The sequence below is a fragment of the Athalia rosae genome, chromosome 4 (assembly GCF_917208135.1).
Source record: "Athalia rosae chromosome 4, iyAthRosa1.1, whole genome shotgun sequence".
Classification (NCBI taxonomy): domain Eukaryota; kingdom Metazoa; phylum Arthropoda; class Insecta; order Hymenoptera; family Athaliidae; genus Athalia; species Athalia rosae.
In genome coordinates, this window is record NC_064029.1 from 6,428,699 (window position 1) to 6,447,684 (window position 18,986).

Sequence of the window (18,986 nt, forward strand, 5' to 3'; positions counted from 1 at the left end):
ATTTAGATTAGTATTCGTGTTGTAGAAACCAACGAATTCAGCACAAAATCCATCATAGAAGTGATGGAAATATGTCCAGCGCGGCAGTACCTTCAAAAATAATATATTTCATACGTAAATCTTTATATTAGTACAATTAAAAGAATTTCACTCCTTGATTATCATCAAACATAATTAATTCAGCTTTTTTCGAAGCTTCTAGCGTCCTCAGGCTCCTAATTAGGACCTCAGTATCCAGTCCATAGAATTCTAAAAACAAAAATATCCACTTTTAAAAGAAAAAAGTGATCACAGAGTTTCGTTGAGATTGCAGTAAAAAAGCTCTTTTTCATACGAACCCTGATCTACTGTATTTTCTCCTTGAGTCAATTCAAAAAACGTGCACACTGATCCTGTGAAACCATTTTCTTGAGCCCAATTGTAGATTATTTCACCCCATTCCTCAAGTGTATGCCAATAGACTAGCCATCTCTGTTTAGATTTGTCGAGAGGTGAAGCATTTCCTGATCTAGCTAATTCCTCCAAAATTATTAAGATTACTTCAGATGGTAGCTTTCCTTTGAAATTTTATTAAGAAAAATGCTCAATGTGAAGCTTAAAATTTAAATATCTTATTGTACACAATACTTTATCTCACTACAAAATCACAAATAATTTAATCAAGGATACTGTTGATCGAGGTGTTATTAAACAGTGGGCTAGAATGCACCTCCCTAACATCAAGCACACCCTGTTTAGTAGAGCGGTAGTAATCTAATATTAAACTTTTCCAGGCTCCCAACTGTTTTTCCTTGGTTTCGGCATGAGGTTGGAGCCTGTAAGGATTTTGAAAGAATAATACTAAACTTGTTAATGAATAAAGTACCTGTGGAATTAGAAATTAATGTGCATTTACACCTGATAAAATCTCTGGAGATTTGGTTGAGAGCTGTGCGCAACATGAACTGAATAATATTATCTTACACAAAACAGATAAATAAAGTTCAGGTGACTGGAGCTTATTTTATTATTGTTAAGAACTGAGATATATTTAGGTAATTATACTAACGTGAAAAATGGAGGAAAACTGTATTGCCACGGCCATTCAATTTCTGCCATTATATTCACAATTCCAAGGAATTTTAGCAGTGGTAAATACAAAGATTACACTCTTGTCAGTTTTCGGCTGGTTTTCAGTTTTGTCTGCTGCCAAGGCTGTCAAAAGCAGCTAGTACCTGGCTCGTAGAATTGCTCGTAGACTACAAGTGGCTCCATCATTTAGCTGCATCTGCATCCAAGCTCCAACAGGAGATGATGAATGATTAACATGCGAATGGTTGTTTGCTGCTTATGTGGTTAAAGTTCACACTTTCAGATCTTCACTTCGTTCTAACAAATATTTCCTTGAAATCATCTGTTGGATACAAGTCTGTACTTCAACAAAACTTCTCAGGGCACGTATCAAATAGTCGGCAGGTTAACCATCAACACATCTTAACCTAAAATTTGACTAGATTTGACAAGTTCACAGACCCTCCTTCATGAAGAAGGGCATTTTGATAAAATATGATCACCCTTAGAGGAAAGTTGAAAAAAGATGGGGACATCGCAAATTCGAAATCTAGAGATACCAGTAAACGTGTTTCAATCAGAGACAAGCTGCTAGTTAGAGAGGTAAAGGACCCACCAACTATATTTTGACTTACTGGATGCAATGATGAAGAATTCCTGGATTTACTATGAACTAACGTGCAAAACCTGTATTATTGTAAAGAAGAATAAACACACTTATATAATTGTTTCCTTTGTTTTTGTAGGTGCAGGAAATGGAACAGACGCTACCTAATACATGTGAATTAGCATTCGACGATCCAAACCGGTTGCATGAATTCACACTGATAATTCTTCCTGAGGAAGGCTACTGGGTCGGAGGGCGCTTTCATTTTGGTATCTATGTAACTGAAGATTATAACATGGCTGTAAGTAACAGTTTATTGAGAACCTTAGCATTCAGTAAGAAATTCCAATAAAGTTTCTATGATTGATTTAATAAATGTTTCAGCCACCAAAAGTAAAGTGTCAAACAAAGTTATGGCATCCAAATATTAGTGAAGATGGCGACGTATGTTTATCACTCTTGAGACAAAATAGTATCGATGGATTAGGTTGGGCACCTACCCGTAAACTGAAAGATGTTGTCTGGGGGCTTAATTCTCTATTTACGGTGAGTTATATCAACGTATCATTGAAAGTTTAACTGGGTATTATTTACTTGATAGTAACGCTAGGGGATAGATGATGTTATAGTCATTGAAAATTAATATGGACCAAAGTTTAGCATATTTGTTCTTCACAGGACTTGTTAAATTTTGAAGATCCTTTGAATCAAGAAGCTGCTGAATTATTCTCAGTTGACAAGGAATCTTTCAGACATAAAGTAAAAGAATATGTGACACAATATGCCAAAAGATGATGTGAGTTCTAGTAATCTTCAATTCCAGATTGATTATAATTTAGTTGATTTGTTTTTGTGGTCTATACTCGTCCGTATATGAAATTGGACTCTATCTTTGATACATCATTTTCATTATAGAAACTGCAACAACTTTATACAGTACCATCTGTTTAGATGCTTTGTTGTTTCATTCTCAGCAAAAATCGTTCACAGTAATAGATTTTTTTCAATCATTTGAAGATTTTGAACCATTTCCTTGATCATGACAAAAATGAAGATATATAGAACTAATGTACAATAAAACTGAATATGCGATTGAAAGATGAGCAATGTAATGTGGGAGATAATAACTGTAAATAAATATTTAATAATACAAAATACTGCGCACTGTTATTTACAACTTTGTACCTTGTTTTATCAGCTTGGCAAACTATGATTTGACCCTTTGGACACCGTCATAATTTTGTGGCTGACCACCATACTGTTATCCACCATGATAATTATCAATAATTAGACTTGTTTTAAATTTTTATTAGCGCATTATGGTTTATAATATTTCTCGATTACAGACGCCGCTTTTGGCTAATTCCAATTATTGATATTTGATCTAAATATATTTGGAGTGTGTTTCATCAAAGTTAATATTCATTCATTCGCTTCTTTTTAATTGTCAATACTAATACTCCACACATATCGATCGGAGTGTTCCAGTCAAAAATCAAAATTTCTGTGCTGCTGGAACCTATGGATAAAACGAAAGATTACATAATAATGATAATTACAAGTTATAACAAATAAATAATAACAAAAAAACAAGGAAAATCACAACTTCAGATTGATCTTTTCAAATAGGCTCCCAGATCTTCATTTTACGGGAGTGACTAGACTCGAATAAATTATAAACAGTAAAATAAATAAATACGTGATTGGAAAATCGCAACTTAATCCACATTTCAGAAGTTGGTTGTCAATTCTTCTTGTATGCTGTTTGATCTGATAAGTTGACGCGTTGAACCGAACGCTGATGTTAAGTTATCACTCTTTGAAGCTAATTTCAGCTTTTCCTGGTGATATTCTTCATTATATTGCTTTAGCCGATTACCAAGAAATACTGCCCTTTCTCGTTTTTTAATCATAAATTCTGTTGGCAGCAGCCATCTGTGTTCATGACATTCTTCAGCAGTTGGTCTTTTACTGCAATGTATAGAAAAAAAAAAATTAGTACATACTATTCAAATAAACGCTTTAAAGAAACTGACCTTGGAGTTCGCTTGAACAGAAGCATAAGGAATCTAGTAGCTTCTTGGCTCAATTCTTTGTAGAGATGTTCGAATCGGTACCTAACATAACTGATATTCTGGCGAGTTTCATCAGTGTCTTTTCCTTTATATGGTGAAATTCCGGATAAGAGAACATAAGTGAGCACGCCGACCATCCATATGTCGGTCTGTGGATAAGCTGGTTCTTCATTCATAAGTTCTGGTGCTCTGTATTCTGGGTGTCCCGACTGAGGAACTAAGGTACCTAATTTCGTTACAGTACGAGCTGATCCCAGGTCAACAAGTTTCACCTGTATTGAGCGAACTGAAGCCATCACAACATTGTCAGGCTGAATGTCTAGGTGACACAATCCTCTCCAGTGGAGATATTGCAGCGCATCTAAAATTTGTGTTACAATTGTTGCTACACAGTTTTCAGTGTATTCATGACGGCTTGATAAATATCTTAGAACATCAGCCCCCTGAAGTTTTTCTAGGATTAAAACAGCAACTGGTGACCTGGGGTTTCTGTAAGCTGCTTCCAGAACCGCTATTCTTTCGTGTCTAAGGGAACGTAATGTTTCGTATTCATTTTCGACTTGCTCCTCAGTATCATCCTTGATTTCCAAAATCTTTGCTACAACAACTCTGTCTGAAGATTTTTCCACCCCTTTCACAACAACGGAGAATTGTCCGCGACACAATTCTGAAATAAAGCTATACTCATCGGTAAGTTTAACATCTTGAGACCATTCGACTGGATTGTCCTCCACGTTGTAATCAATGTGCACTTTGTTCTCCTCCAGAATGATTTCCTGCCCAGATTCAGTCAGCTGCTGGAGATGTTTCATAGCGCGTGTTACTTGCACCTTGGGGCAGCCGTATTCTTTCGTTTTTACCAGCTCAGTTGGAATACCTTTTTCACTCCAACCAATTTGATTTCTAGCCGCAAGTCTGAAATAGTAACTAGTTTCGGGCTTGAGATCCTTAACGAGATAAAACTCATGGTCGATGTTACTGGCAACATCAACCCAATCCATCCCAGTTTCTGGCTTGTATTGCAAGTTGTAGCATAGTATGGCAGAATTGCCATCATCCTTGGGCTGTTTCCACTTCAGCAAAACTTCAGTGTCCGAGACTTCTGTCGCTCGCGGTGAATCGGGTGGCGAAGGAACAGTTGCTAGGAGTACCCTGGTTCTAGCTACTGTTTGTCCTACCTTGTTTCTAGCTACAACCTTGTATATGCCTACATCAAAGTCTCTTGCCGGATTAAACTTCAGAATTGATCTACCATCGCTATCTTCTTCAACTTTTACCCGACTTCCTTCTTGAATTACTAGGTCATTTTTGAACCATTGCACGGAGGGTTTGGGATTTCCAACAGCCAAGCACACAAGCTGTGCGGGTTTGTCATTCTGGATTGGTAAAAGTTGTGGTTTTTCGCGCAAGAAAGGAGTATGTCCATCCTTTTTAGTCTCCATTAAAGCCTCAGCTTCTGCATAAGTGTCTAGACGGGTACCCAGCTCATGGCGTAGTCGTCTGAGGGTGTAGGTATCTGCAGATCCATATTTGTTAATTCTTGCTTTACGCTCGTCATCAATCTCTTCATCCATTACATCAGTAAAACGACGGCGTTCCCGAATAATAGGTGTCTATAAACGAATTCATTATTTTTTTTCCTGATGTTAGGAATGGCTCTGAAAATGTAGCATCATTCACTCGATTTTATTATTTCTTACCCTCCAATCATAAGTGTTGTCTTCCATAAGACTGCGGGAATACCCTGGGCTCCGGTTCGTGGCAACTTTCATATATTCACGCAAACGCACAGGGAAATCAGTGTCTCGTAGCTGTAGTAGATATGTATCTGGTCCATATTGATAGCTAAAAAAGTACAGACGATCAGTGCATACAAAAATATCATGAAATTCGAAAATCTTCTGAAAATTGCCGCTCTTCTTTCAATTTCGAACTTACTGGCTTTCACTTTTGATAACTCCAATCTCGGTATCAATAGGCTCTCTTGATGGAACTTGATTTTCCCATGTTCTAGGAGGTAGTTTGTTTCTGGCAGGGACCGTTCTCTCGGGAGTAGATTCAGGGGTGTATTTCTGTCCAGGTGGATAAACCATCTTCGACGGATGCTCGAATGCTCCGCTCAACCTTCTTCTGCGATACCATGTGCGGCAAGACGCATTGCTGCACCAATCTCTGAACGGAACAATCACAGTATTGCACAATTTATTTAACATCCATTGCCAATTTAAATATCCTTCCTTACTTGAAAAAGGTGTAAAATAATCCTATCAATGCTATCCCTAATAGTAATGTGGAAATGCTTGTTATCATGATATGAGAGATCGATTCTCAAGTTATGACAACTGCGATCACATTAACATTAGTCAGTCTGCTGTGACTGGTAATGTTTGCCATAGCTTTCGAAAACATTATTCAATCGGTATTTTTAATAGCATCTATTTTTGTTTTGCCACTGACATGGTTTACTTTATTTTTTCCTTGACATTCATCTATCGTTTCACCTATCATTCATCTCGCGAATTGAGCACTCTCTAAATCTGAACTGATGAGAGCATGGATGAATCTTAATTAGATGTCTATTATTTAAGTTCACTTACCTGTAAAGATCGTAATAGTTCCGCAAGTTCTCCGAAGATATTCTGTACGGGTCTGCGGGCATTTTATCGGCCAAATTAAGCCATGGATGACGCAATGCTGCCGTTACATCCATTCTTCCATCAATTTGATAGACAAGAAGTTTCCTAATGAAGTCTCTTCCTTCTTCTGATATATACGACCAGCGATCATCGAATTCCCATCTGCCTTCTTTGATTTTAGTCAGAGTTTCCCTGTCATTGATACCCCGGAATGGAGAAATTCCGGACAACAAAATGTATGTGATGATACCAAGGGACCACATATCAGCACCATAGCTTACACCTTCACCATTAGCAACCTCTGGTGCAACATACTCGGGCATTCCGTATGCCAAAGTCATTAGTTTTCCATAAATGATTTTTCTCGATAGTCCAAAGTCCCCGAATTTCAAATCATCTCCCCCTGGGTGAGAAATGAGGAGATCTCCAAGCTGCAAGAACGATGTTTTTGTACAAACGAAATCAATAATTTTTTGACTGTCACTCTAATAGACTTACAGTTAAACCGAGATGAGCGTAGTTATGGCTATGCATGTATTCCAGACCCCATAATATCTGTCTGATATAACCAGCAATATCTCCCTCCGTATAATAAGGCTGACGAATCAAATTATCTACCAGTTCTCCTCCGGATGCTCTAAATAATTTGTTAAGGACATTACACATTCCATTTAACTTTACAGTAAACGCTATTAGATAATCATCGATTTCACTGCAGTTGTGATCTGTAACGATTACGTTAATTTCACAAAGGATACAATTCCATAACAAGTGACAATGATCGATCGGTTTCGTAAGCGTCATGTAAGCGTAGGAGTTTGCGATGATTGAGTCTGGTCATGATCTCCATTTCATTGTACATGAATGGCCGTAACTCTCCACAACCGTGCATTACTTTAGCGGCATAGTTACGTCCTGTTAATCTTTCTACAGCATGATATGTTACACCCTGCGTTCCTCGTCCCAGTTCATCGCCCAAGTCATAGAAATGTCCAAATGGTTTAGGATTTGCCTTGATTTCTTTACTCTTGGTATACGTTCTGTAACCGTACTCGTGCTCATTTTCTTCTATATGAATCATAGCCGAACTTGAAACTGATCCCGCGACATTTCGCGCACTGAGTGAATAAAGACCTTCGTCTTTGCTGATGGCATCATTGATGATAAGAACCGAAGTATCTGGTTCTACAAATTGAATCTGCAAGTAAATCGATATGTGATAATTATTGCGTACTCGTCGATCATGGGAATTTTCATTTGCGCTGTGCAACAGACCTTGATTCTAGAAGATGATGTGAGAGGTTTCCAATCCTTGTACCATTTGAGTTCAGGATATGGGACGCCGATAACACGTGCTTCGAGTCTTCCTGATTTCCTCATCATGATTATCGTTTCATCAGGTCGCTGAATAAATGTGGGGTATTCAGCTATTTCTAGTCGAACGCGTTGTCTCGCTTCCCCGTGTTCATTAGTTGCTACCGCTTCATACATTCCTACATCTCTCTCTAGCATTTTATTTATGAACAACGTGGCTTGTCCATTTCGAGTATAACTATGGTCATAACGTCCACCAGATTCGATCAACTCATCATTGAAGTAATATTGCATGGTCGGCTTTGGATACCCATACACGAACCAGAACAGATTTGAATTATGATTCTTAACACCATACTGAGTATCCCATTCTTGTCTCAAGAATTTCGGTGCTTGAGCGTAGCCGTCGTGAGGTGGTTTTTCTATATCAAAGTCTTTCGGGAAATAGGGGCTGGTTTCAGGACGGAAGTCTATACCTGGTGACAAGTATGGGAAAAACTTGGGTGGGTCTGGTTCTAACTTTGCTCTGTGGGTTTGAGCATACGGAGAAGGATCACTGATTCCATATTTATTTTCAACTCTAATTCTGAACCTGTAATCGCGGAACGGTTCTAGATTACGAATATCGCACACGCAACTTCGGACTCCAGTGCGAGCGCTAAACCAATCTCCATCAGGCAATTCGCTCATCTCGACCAAATAGGTAACAGGTATCCTGGGTCCGATTGGAATTGATGGTTTCCAAGAAAGTGTCAGATGTCTATCCATCATGCGACTGATAATCGGTCTATCTGCCAGAGGTAATGGCGCTCCTGATTTTTGATGTTTGTCGTAATCTGAATATTGATCGGCTAAACGTTTCTTGTTGCGAGGTTCAAGTGCTGTGGAAATAAAGAAGTATGATAATTCATTAATCAGCACACTCTCAGTAATCAATAAAGTCACTCACAGTCATAAGTCATTTCTGCGGTGCATGAATCTTCCCCATGAGGGTTGAATATCCTCAAGCGGTATGTTCCAACATCGCTTTCACAGATCCCTGAAACACTCAATCGAAGAAGACCGCTACCCTCTTTGTCCATGCGAATGCGATCAGAAGGCCATAATTTGTAGTCATTATGGAACCATTCGTAATGAGGCTCGGGACATCCAGTGACACAGGCTGTGAATTTAGCAGTCATTGCTCTAAATACTTCAATATCACCAATTTTCTTCAGGAAAGATGGGGGTTCCATCTTCTGCTGCTTTTCGCTAAAAGTTTCGCGCAAAAATAATGAATTGTTGTTATCTGAATCATTTGTAAATCCTTCATCATATCAAGTAATACTCACATCTTGTCTACAATTTCTAAATTTGCCATACATTCAGCTTCTCCTGCCTTGTTAACGGCCTTGCACTTGTATCGTCCAGCTTCAGCGGGCGTACAGTCTCTCACGTACAAACAGCATGCATCTCCGTCTCTTTTCATTTTGTACTTATCCGAATCCCGTAATATTGGAGTATCGTTGAAGTACCAATGTATATCCGGCCGAGGTATACCGTCAACGCGAGCAGGAAACTTCGCGTCATATGTCGGCAGTTGTTGCAGATCCGAGAACTTGTACGTGAAAGTCGGTTCCTGGTATACTTTTCGGACATTAACATTGCTACTTGTTGCGTCCTCGCCAAGAGGACTGACCAAACGACAACCGTAAACACCAGCATCTTTCGGAGTTGCTGGATTTATTTGTAGGCCAACTTTCTTTCCATCACAAGTAGACAACACCCTATCGTCCATTTGAACAGGTTTTCCATCTTTAGTCCATTGGACATCTGGAATTGGATTCCCTACGAATGGTGCACTGAGCGACAAGGGCTGTCCTTCCTCGACAGAAATATCTCGCAATGGACATAAGAATGTGGGCCTTTCTTCCGGATGACCACTTGTACCCTTTCTGGCAACATTTAGCGTTGCTTTGGATGCAGCTGAACCTTGACTATTGGTAGCTACTACCTCATAATCGCCTGTATCTTGTGGTCGCGCTTTATCAATAACGAGTGCATGCGTTCCATCTGGCGATTCTATGATTTTTATATGCTTGCCATCCGGTACCAACTAAAAAACAATACTTATGAGCGAATTCTCGGATGAAAACTAATTTTCTATAACTACAAACCTCATTGCCGTTGTGGAACCATTGCAGCTCTGCCGGTGGTTTTCCGACAGTTTTCACTTCGAACTTTGCAGGGAAGCCTTCGACAACTGTCAGGGGATGTAAGGTTGCTAAGAAGGCAGGTTTTTTCTCTTTTTCCTCTACATCAACCTTGGAGCTACCGGTGATTTCTCCAAGTTTATTTCTGACCACGAGACTCCAGGTACCTGCATCTTCCGGTCTTACTTTTTCGATCATCAGTCCGATCAAACCTTTGGGATCGTTCTCGAAGTTTATTTCTTTTGTCGGTCTCACTGGAATACCGTCCTTGTACCATTGTACTTGAGGAGTTGGGAATGCCACTACTTGGGCCTCCAATTTCAATGGCTGGCCCACGATTGCTTTAGCGTCTTCGAGACCCTTAATGAAGCTTGGTTTCCTTGGTTCAGCTACAAAAATTAGATTATCAAAGGGGTGGTCTTAGGAATTAAAATAATATTTTGATAAGTAGATCATTTGCGTGTCAACCATGTATAATTTCACTACAAAATACTCACGTTTAACAGCTACAGCGCACAACGAAGAAATTTCTCCGTTCGGGTTAGTAGCAACTAATTTGTAGGCACCGCAATCTTCTGGTGTTACTTTTTCGATTGTAAGCTTGACGGTACCATCGGGAAGAGCTTCCGTCTTGATATGGCCGTCAGGATTAATAGGCTCACCGTTCTTAAACCATTTGGCAGAAGGAATCGGACTGCCCTCCAGTTTAGCTTTTAATTCAAGTGGTTCTCCTTCATCAACTTCTGCTGATCTCGGTAGCGAACGACCGAATTCTGGTGCGATTCTAGTCATCGATAATCTGCACGTTGTTTCGTCTGTCCCAGCAATATTAGCCGCTACGCAAGTTATCAAAGCGCGATCATCGGCTGAGAAATTTTTGATGAAAAGAGTGCTGACTACTTGTCCTTCTACGCTGGTAGTGATAGTGTAACGTTCGTCAGTTTTGAGCTGAATTTTTTCCTTCATCCATTTGATTGAGGGCTTTGGAAGTCCGGTTGCTCGAACTTTAAGCTCAACAGATTCTTGGTCCTTGAACGATCCATCTGATAATTTATTGACGAAAGTAGGGGCCTCGGCTGAAAAAAATGGATGGAATTCAATTTCGCTACGTTGCTCGGTATTTGGAATAATTAGGAATCGCGTTATTTCGTATGCGACGACACTCACTATGGGTTGTCAGCTTGGCTTGTGCGGTAGCTTCACCTTCTGAGTTCTTTGCGGTGATCTTGTAAGTACCCGCATCGCTCAAATTCAGATGATTGATGATGAGTTTGCATTTTCTGTTCTTTACATCTTCTACGATCTTTATGCGATCGTCATATTGCAAAACGCTACCATCTTTTTCCCACATAATAATTGGCTTAGGATTTCCCTTCACAATGACTTCCCATTGTGTCAATTCATCGGGTGCTGCATCTAGATCCTTAAATTCTTCTATCTCAGGTCTGAGTAAGATGTCCAAACGCGCCTAAGATCGATGAAAAAGTTGTTAAATGAAACTGAACTCTGAGAGATCAATGTTCTCATTTTCGAGTAGATTGAGAGAATATAACTAAACTTACGCTAGATTCATCTTTACCCCATTTATTTCTAACTCTGAGAGTATATTCGCCAATATCTTTGTTACTACAATTGGGAATGCTCAGTGTGACTGCGCATTCATTTAAGCCGTCTTCGACCTTTTTGCTCTCTAATTTCAGAGTAACATTTTCATTCTTCGGTGATATTTCTTCATCACCATGCGACCTTTAAAATGTTAATCTCCGTTCAACCTCATGATCGATGGTAACTTGATTAGCGAGTATTCTAGTAAAGTATTTTACAATTTTTTTTTTGGGATTCCAGAGATGATAAATTTTCTACTACTTACCAAGATACGTCGGGGATGGGATCGGCTAAGAGGATCGCTTTCAGCTCTACCGGTTTTTCGAGAGCTGTACTTATATCCTTCAGTGGTTCGACAAACCTGGGTTTCCGGTATTCGGAAACAGGTGCGACAATTAATGCTCCTTCTATAGCCTTCTCTCCGAATTTGTTGATTAAATTACATTTGTAAATACCACCATCTTCAACTTGCGCATTCACCAATATCAGTTTAAACGAGTCTCCGACATTAGAGAATTTCAGGCGATCGGTAACTTTCAGTGCCTTGCCATCCTTGAACCACTTAGCTTCCGGCTTGGGAATACCAGCTGCTTTGACCTCGAAGGTTGTACTTTGAGTTTCATAGATCTTGCGGGCTTCAAGATTTGAACTCACGATCTCGGGAGAAGCTAGCGAAAGGGTTAGATCATGAAATTAAATATGAAAGAACCATTTTTTGGGAAAATGAAATATCTCTGGAAATAGAAATAAGACAATCGAGTATCCAGAATGTAAAATATTCTACGACAACAAAAAATTCTAGATGTTTACCGAAGTTTGAATTTTCTTTCATATTACACGACACAAGAACTCGTCATATAAATTCTCAATTATTATACATTACACTCCTGCCATTGTGTAGATTTGGCATTTTGTATCAATTGAAATGTTGCGTACCTGATTCTTTAGCTTCATCGATGGCGAAGAATTCCTCCAGCCAGTAAGACTAACTTGATGTGTAATTAAAGCCATGCGCTTTGTGAAATCATGCGTAAAGCGTTAGAGGGACAAATTTACATATATTTTATTAACAACCTACCGAATACATATTCGATAATAATATTTTGAACACAATAATCAATGATGCATGAGTGACCAGACAATTACAGTACAAAACAACAGGCTTACACAGATGTTGTTCACAGACCACATTGACAATATCGTCTGACAAATACATACGACGAGTTGAAAAATTATAACACAAATGATCGATACGGATACGAACGTAAAATACCGCACTGAATACCATTCTGTTACAAAAATGAAATAATAATAATAAATGGAAACTAAAACTAATGGTAAAGTCATTTTATCACCATACAAAAAGTCACAAGGTGGATTAACAATGGTAATCAAAATATCACAATTGGCCGTTTCGTTTAATGACAATAGAGTAGCTGATGTTACAAACTTTGGACACACGATGATTGAAGATGAAAGAAGAGAGATATGATGTGTATTTTACCAACCTCTTGAGAGGTCCTTATCACGTGCATGTGCAGCCTTACCTGAATTTTCCCTCTCCCCCACTTTATCCAGGATATCCCCAAGAACACTGCGTTGCTCTTTTACACGTCGTAGAAGTGCCTCCACTGCTTCATCTTTTTCTTCGTCGTCGTCTCTGATGCCTTTCTGTGAGTTTTCTCGCGAAAATTCCTTGTTCTCCACTTTTTCTGGTTCACCGACATCTAATTTTTCCAACTTTGAACTCTGTCGACTCAATTTACTCTTTTCACTAACTGGAGTTTCTGGCTGTGGCAAATCAGTTTCAACCGTTTCTGTGCGTTTGCCTGTATCTACTTTTTCCAGCTTGGAACTCTGTCTCGTAAGCTTACTTTTTTCAGTGATGGGAGTTTCGGGCTTTGGTAAATCAGTCTCAGTCTTTTCGGAACTCTCTATTTTCAGTTCTTCCAATTTTGAAGCCTGCCTACTGAGCTTACTTTCTTCAACAAGTGGAGTTTCCGGTTTTTGGGATTCAGTTTCAACTATTGCAGATTTTCCAGTTTCCAGTATTTCCAACTTGGAACTTTGTCGCCTGAGCTTACTTTTCTCAACAACTGGAGTTTCTGGCTGGGGTGATTCGGATTCAACTATCGCAGATTTTTCAGTCTCCAGTTTTTCTAATTTCGAACTCTGCCGGCTAAGCTTACCTTCTTCGGCAACTGGAATTTGTGACTGAGGTGAATCAGTTTCAACTATTTCAAATTTCTCCACATCTGTTGTTTCCAACTTTGAAGTTTGCCTGCTGAGCTTAGTGTGCTCAGCAACCGGAGTTTCCGGTTGTGATAATTCAGTTTCAGTCGGTTTCTCTGATAAAGATTCTTCAATAGAACATTCTTCAATTATAGTTGAAGTTAATCTCATCCCAGTTAGTGGTTTCTGATAATTGAAATTCATCTCCTCAGCATTCTTAGGGCTGGAAAATTCTTCGTACGATCCGTTTATCAATTTTTGAGCCTCCCATAAATCCGCATTATGAATATCGTCTGTACTAACATCACGAGATATAGCTTTCAGAGTCGACTCGTCATCCGAAACAGAAACTATCGAAACTCCTCTGTTAACAAGGAGTTTAGTTTTGTTTTCTTCACCCTCAGAAAATTCTTCTATCAAAACTCCATTGAGAGGCTTTTGGTTGCTTTCCTCATGGATTACATAGCTGTACGAAGCAATTTCTTCCACCTGGGGTCCCTCAGAGCCTATTTCTTGACATTCGACTTTAGTGGTCGTCATCTTGCTAATGGAATGCATCTCATCGGGACCTGTGAAGGGTCTGCCTGTCACTTCGCGGTCAATACCACCCTCAACTATTACTAATTAATACACATATCCAGATATCTACAAAATTTAGCTACGCAACAAGTGGATGATAACGAGATGAAGTAATCAAGCGACACCACATCACTTAGATCAGTTGAGGTTTTGTTATTCTTTGCTTGAATGTCATAGCTTGTGCAGTGTATATATATTTTGTATGTGTATGGATTTGCGAAGTGATAAAAAGATTTCGCAACTGATTCATTATAAAAGAAAAAAAAGATCTGACGAACATTCTACGGTTCGATACGACCCATATATAATCAAAACGTTGCTGTTAATCAGTTACGAAATCGATTCACATTTGGCTAATTATTTCTGTATAATTGTTCGATGTTGATCGTGTGTCTTTAATCAGACAATATTACCTGTGAGCAACGCTTCGTGAGTGGTGGTGGAGGCAACAGATATGGTAATCGTATCTCCCTCCCCTCGGATAACTTGGATGCTCTGTTTCTCCAGGGTAACGCGACCTAAATTTATTACACATTCTCTAAAAACTATCTCTACAGCTATCGTACACTCTATTAGCCATTCATATTTTAATTCCCTGTTAAAAGTTCAATTATAGAATCATTTTAACATACGATCGAATGATGGTTTATAATTTTTTTTGTTTAAACACATTTGTTTGTTTATGGGTGTTGGTATTTTTTTTATGTTTAGTAACATGCTGCGTATAAAATATTTACAATTTTCATCATCGCGCGTGAATTTGCCAATGTCAATCGAATACATGCAGTTCCGAGTTTGATGGTCATCGGATGAGCTTTCAATAGTTTACCTTCAGATTGAGATTCGGTTCCTTGCTGTTTCGTTGGTTCTTGATCTTCTTCGGTCACTTTTTTCGGGGCTATCGCTTCCTCGTCTACTTCGACGGTTTCGATATCCATCTTGAGGGTTTGCTTTTCTCCTGTAATTTCTTCTGACTTTGCTACGAAAGTATAATTGTTCTAGTTGGCTATTTCGCACTGCCTGTATATACTTATTAATGTAAATGGGGGACGATAGAATATGAAACGGGTATGTAAAATTATAACATAAAATAACAGTTGGAAAGAGTAAATGAGGTGAAATTAAAGGGTAAAAACATAATTGGCCAATGGTATAAAACAACGTATAATAAATTGAGGGACAACATAAAATATGAGGTAATTGTGGGTTGAATTAAGAAAACGATAGGCATTTGTGACGGAGCTTCAAGTATTGGGTATCGAAGCTATATTTGGTAAATTAAGGGCAAATCAAGCAGTTCATAAAAATTCCTACTTTCTCTTTGAAGCGACTGTCCATAAAATCTTTCAATATCCACATCTACGAAGTTGTGAAGCGGAAAAAAAAAAAAAATTATCATCCGTTACTTCCGTACTTACTTAGGGCTGGCAAAAAATGGTGGAATGACGTTGAACTTCTCAAAAAAGTTGTACGCTAATAGGGCTATTTGGCTGTGAATAGTTCATGTATTCACGGTAACTTACACCCTAAATTTATTATCGAGGATTTCAAAAAAATTAAATACTTACTTTGTACGACGACCTTGCTCTTGCTGCTTACAACACCCATATGGTTTTCTGCTCTGACTTCGTACAATCCGCCATCAGATCCCTTGACCAGATTCAACGTGAGGTCGTAACTCTCCTTCCGTTTACTGTCCCTTGTAATTTTAATTCTTGCGTCCGCGGAGACGTCCTGTCCATCCTTGAACCATTTCACTTCGGGCTCTGGTACACCAGAGACTTCAAATTTGAGCTGCAGCGTTTCTCCCTCGGTGATTCTCTGGTCAGTGAGTTTCTTAATGATCTTCGGTTTGGTATTAACGGTCAGCGAAGAGGTACTCTCAGCTTGTCCGAATTCGTTCTTAACTCTGCAGGTGTATTTTCCAGACATTTCAGTCTTCACTTCCTTCATAATTAACTTGTAATTTTCTCCTTGTTCGGTACGAGTGTATTCCTTTCGCGATTCCGTTATCTCGACACCTCCGAAGAACCACTGTATACTTGGTTTGGGGAACCCTTCAACCGTGACTTCGAATTCTATGTTCAAGTCACCTTCGTTGGCGGTAACGTCCTTCAGTTTGGCCTTGAATTTGGGTGCACTGCGAACCTGCACTTTAGTTTCGTCCACGGTAGTGCCATGCTTGTTGGTGACTTCCGCTTTGTACGATGAAGTGTCCGTGCTAACGGCTCCTGTGATCTTGAGCATGTATTTATCGCCATCTTGAACAATTTTCATTCGTTCGGTTTCAACAATGACCTCTCCATTTTTCAACCATTTCACGGTCGGCTCTGGATCGGCATCGACTTCGATCAGTAACGTCAAGCTGTCACCTTCATCGATAACTTTAGGTTCTCCGAGCCTCTTCTTTATTTTGGGAGGCGATCGGACGGTAAGGTTCCAAAATTCTGACGTCTGGCTGATTTCGTTCTTTGCCACGATCGAGTAAGATCCGGTATCATCGAGTCGAGCATTCTTGATCGTCAAGGTGTACCTTTCATTATCCTCTTTCGTAATTTTGATACGTTCCGACTCGGTGATGAGCTGCCCGTCCTTGTACCAGGTAACTTGTGGAACGGGTGATCCCTGAATCTCAACGGTCATTTTGATCGTCTCTTGCGTTATAGCACTGGTATCCGTCATCTTTTTAGTTATCTTAGGAGCAGATTTAACGATTAATTCAATCTGCGTGCTGTCCTCGCCCAATTCGTTCTTCGCTTTGATGGTGTATGTGCCAGCATCCTTGGCCGTGACCTGCTTAATGACAAGGGATAAAGATTCTTCATCTTCCCAGAGATATTTGATTCTTCCACCCGCCAGAATCTCTTCGCCGTCCTTCGACCACTTAATGTCAGGCTTGGGGAATCCTTTGACTTGTAAATCAAGCATGGCTGAACCACCTGCGTTAACTTCAGATTGTTTGAATTCTGATTCCAATTTGGGTTTTGCCGGTTCTTTCGCCAGCTGGTTCACAGCCCCTTGAACCGTCAATTCAGCACTGCAACTGATGTTACCGGTGCTAGTTTGAGCAACGCAGGTGTATAGCCCTGCATCCTCTGGCTTCACGTGTTGGAAAACAAGCGCGAGAGTGTCTTCGCTGTCCTTGAACAATACCTTGAACCTCTCTTCAGGGTCGAATGGTCGGCCGTCTCTGAGCCATTGGAAATGTGGTTCCACGCCAGGCTCCAATAATCCTTCGGGTAGTCCGGCGAATATACTTTTTTCATCGGTAACGGTAACTGTAGCTTCGCATTCAGCTTCGCCGAAACGGTTTCTTGCTTTGCAAGAATATTTACCGGCGTCTTCCGGTTGAACCGTTGCGATAACGAGCTCGTAGAAACCCTTGTCGGCTTTTTCAGTCACTATCTGAATGCGTTCGTTCTTCGAATCGATAAGGACGTCGTCCTTGTAACTAGCGAAAATAGAAAATGTGAATTCAGAAATCGCGTGAATATTTTTCGCTGTAAAATCCGTTCAAATCAATTACTCACAACTTGAGATCGGGATTCGGATCTCCCTTGACCTTGATCATGAAGCGCAAATACGTATTTTCTAAAAGCTCTGTGTCCTTAAGGCGGACCAAGAAAATCGGAGCGTTCGCTTCCGCCCTAGCTTTTCTTTCCTCAGCAGTCACTGTGGATTCACGGATGATCAAATTCTATAGATTACGACTTTCGTCATAATTTTTCGCTTAATTGATCGAAAATATTTGCTTACGTTCTTGAACGATGAGCTGTGCGGTACAACTGGCTGTACCATCACCGTTGACTGCCCTGGCGGTGTAAATTCCTGAATCGGATTCCAATGCATTTTGGATCTCCAGTTTGAAAGTTCGGTTGTTGATCGTCCTTATCTTCACTCTATCCGCAAGTTTGTCATCGAGTGGTTTGTTGTCCTTGAGCCATAGCATTTTTGGCGGTACATCGCTTTCGTTCAACGTGCATTCGAACGAAGCACTTTCTCCAGCTGAATATCGATAAAATAAATTTCTTAATGCCTTGAAAAAATTCGAAAATCTAGTGTATCTTTGACATCACAGAATGGGAATCCATATGTCCACCATTCAATTCTTTTTGAAACTTTAATCTCCCACAAAAATTTATCTATATTATTCCACGGAACTCTACTGCACTCTACAACAGCGAGTGGACACGTAGCACAAGAATTTGTAACTTTGATTTCATTTGAAGAACTTACCTCTCCGATTACTTTATTTAGTGTTCAAATTTTTTGTTAACGCTATTTGGTTGGAAGCTTTATGATTCATGTATATTTGTGTTACGTATGAATATTAAATTGAAAATGGATTCTTCTATATTTGCAGAGGATAAAATATTTTCTGCTATATATGGTGGTTCGAGAATCCGTTGATCGTGTGCTATATGTCATAGATTCACACTTTTTCGTTTAAGTCATAGATTTGATGGTGAGGTATATTTTGAAATACCTGTAGGAATACCATGTAGTTCTCATGTTCAAGTTGTGCGTAATTGTTCGCTGATTCGTGTATGGAATTTTGTCTAATATCTCCTGCAACACCTCGAAATCGATACCGTAGATTTTCGAGGTGAAAAAAAATGGTGGTGTCTTTATCTGGTGTTGAAAATAAAAATTTGAAAAAAAAAAAAAAATCAAAAATTCCAATTTTAGTGAGTAA

At 39.4% G+C, this 18,986-nt stretch overlaps 3 protein-coding genes across 10 annotated transcripts in view; 1 reads left to right on the forward strand and 2 right to left on the reverse strand.

The window, feature by feature from the left end:
• Positions 1 to 87: 87 nt before the first annotated feature.
• On the reverse strand, positions 88 to 1,242 carry LOC105692619 (vacuolar protein-sorting-associated protein 25). Its single transcript, XM_012411939.2, has 4 exons — positions 1,049 to 1,242; positions 670 to 815; positions 339 to 557; positions 88 to 249 (listed from the first exon to the last, which is right to left on the reverse strand). Exons 1-4 carry the CDS (start codon positions 1,096 to 1,098, stop codon positions 137 to 139), a joined length of 528 nt encoding a protein of 175 aa, XP_012267362.1. The 5' UTR covers positions 1,099 to 1,242; the 3' UTR covers positions 88 to 136.
• A 36-nt stretch (positions 1,243 to 1,278) lies between these two features.
• Positions 1,279 to 2,812, forward strand: LOC105692618 (NEDD8-conjugating enzyme UBE2F-like). The gene is made up of 4 exons (XM_048653913.1): positions 1,279 to 1,653; positions 1,797 to 1,958; positions 2,042 to 2,203; positions 2,336 to 2,812. Exons 1-4 carry the CDS (start codon positions 1,546 to 1,548, stop codon positions 2,450 to 2,452), a joined length of 549 nt encoding a protein of 182 aa, XP_048509870.1. The 5' UTR covers positions 1,279 to 1,545; the 3' UTR covers positions 2,453 to 2,812.
• Positions 2,813 to 2,949: 137 nt separating this feature from the next.
• LOC105692600 (obscurin) overlaps positions 2,950 to 18,986 on the reverse strand; it is a 40,902-nt gene continuing 24,865 nt past the window's right edge. For 5 of the 8 annotated variants that reach the window (XM_020856203.2, XM_020856197.2, XM_020856199.2 and 2 more), the window contains 21 exons: positions 18,047 to 18,295; positions 17,821 to 17,962; positions 15,859 to 17,741; positions 15,120 to 15,269; positions 14,704 to 14,808; positions 13,027 to 14,280; positions 11,745 to 12,147; positions 11,437 to 11,620; positions 11,042 to 11,342; positions 10,372 to 10,950; positions 9,839 to 10,263; positions 9,014 to 9,777; positions 8,632 to 8,933; positions 7,644 to 8,563; positions 7,127 to 7,566; positions 6,867 to 7,005; positions 6,330 to 6,799; positions 5,671 to 5,904; positions 5,433 to 5,577; positions 3,694 to 5,345; positions 2,950 to 3,628 (listed from right to left, as the gene is read on the reverse strand). In XM_020856203.2, coding sequence (XP_020711862.2) covers positions 3,388 to 3,628; positions 3,694 to 5,345; positions 5,433 to 5,577; positions 5,671 to 5,904; positions 6,330 to 6,799; positions 6,867 to 7,005; positions 7,127 to 7,566; positions 7,644 to 8,563; positions 8,632 to 8,933; positions 9,014 to 9,777; positions 9,839 to 10,263; positions 10,372 to 10,950; positions 11,042 to 11,342; positions 11,437 to 11,620; positions 11,745 to 12,147; positions 13,027 to 14,280; positions 14,704 to 14,808; positions 15,120 to 15,269; positions 15,859 to 17,741; positions 17,821 to 17,962; positions 18,047 to 18,295 — 10,982 coding nt within the window. In that variant the 3' untranslated portion in view covers positions 2,950 to 3,387. The remainder of the gene's footprint in view (positions 3,629 to 3,693; positions 5,346 to 5,432; positions 5,578 to 5,670; positions 5,905 to 6,329; positions 6,800 to 6,866; positions 7,006 to 7,126; positions 7,567 to 7,643; positions 8,564 to 8,631; positions 8,934 to 9,013; positions 9,778 to 9,838; positions 10,264 to 10,371; positions 10,951 to 11,041; positions 11,343 to 11,436; positions 11,621 to 11,744; positions 12,148 to 13,026; positions 14,281 to 14,703; positions 14,809 to 15,119; positions 15,270 to 15,858; positions 17,742 to 17,820; positions 17,963 to 18,046; positions 18,296 to 18,986) is intronic. The other 3 variants (XM_012411893.3, XM_020856201.2, XM_020856202.2) reach the window with 3 other exon arrangements.

Bases quoted from the DNA above. Each gene is read 5' to 3' on its own strand.
- LOC105692618 (XM_048653913.1), top strand. From the start codon at position 1,546: ATGATCACCCTTAGAGGAAAGTTGAAAAAAGATGGGGACATCGCAAAT. The intron at 1,959-2,041 runs GTAAGTAACAGT...TAAATGTTTCAG, and splicing joins CTGAAGATTATAACATGGCT to CCACCAAAAGTAAAGTGTCA. The intron at 2,204-2,335 runs GTGAGTTATATC...TGTTCTTCACAG, and splicing joins GGCTTAATTCTCTATTTACG to GACTTGTTAAATTTTGAAGA.
- LOC105692619 (XM_012411939.2), bottom strand. From the start codon at position 1,098: ATGGCAGAAATTGAATGGCCGTGGCAATACAGTTTTCCTCCATTTTTC. The intron at 816-1,048 runs GTTAGTATAATT...AAATCCTTACAG, and splicing joins AGTTTTCCTCCATTTTTCAC to GCTCCAACCTCATGCCGAAA. The intron at 250-338 runs GTTCGTATGAAA...TTTTGTTTTTAG, and splicing joins AGAAAATACAGTAGATCAGG to AATTCTATGGACTGGATACT.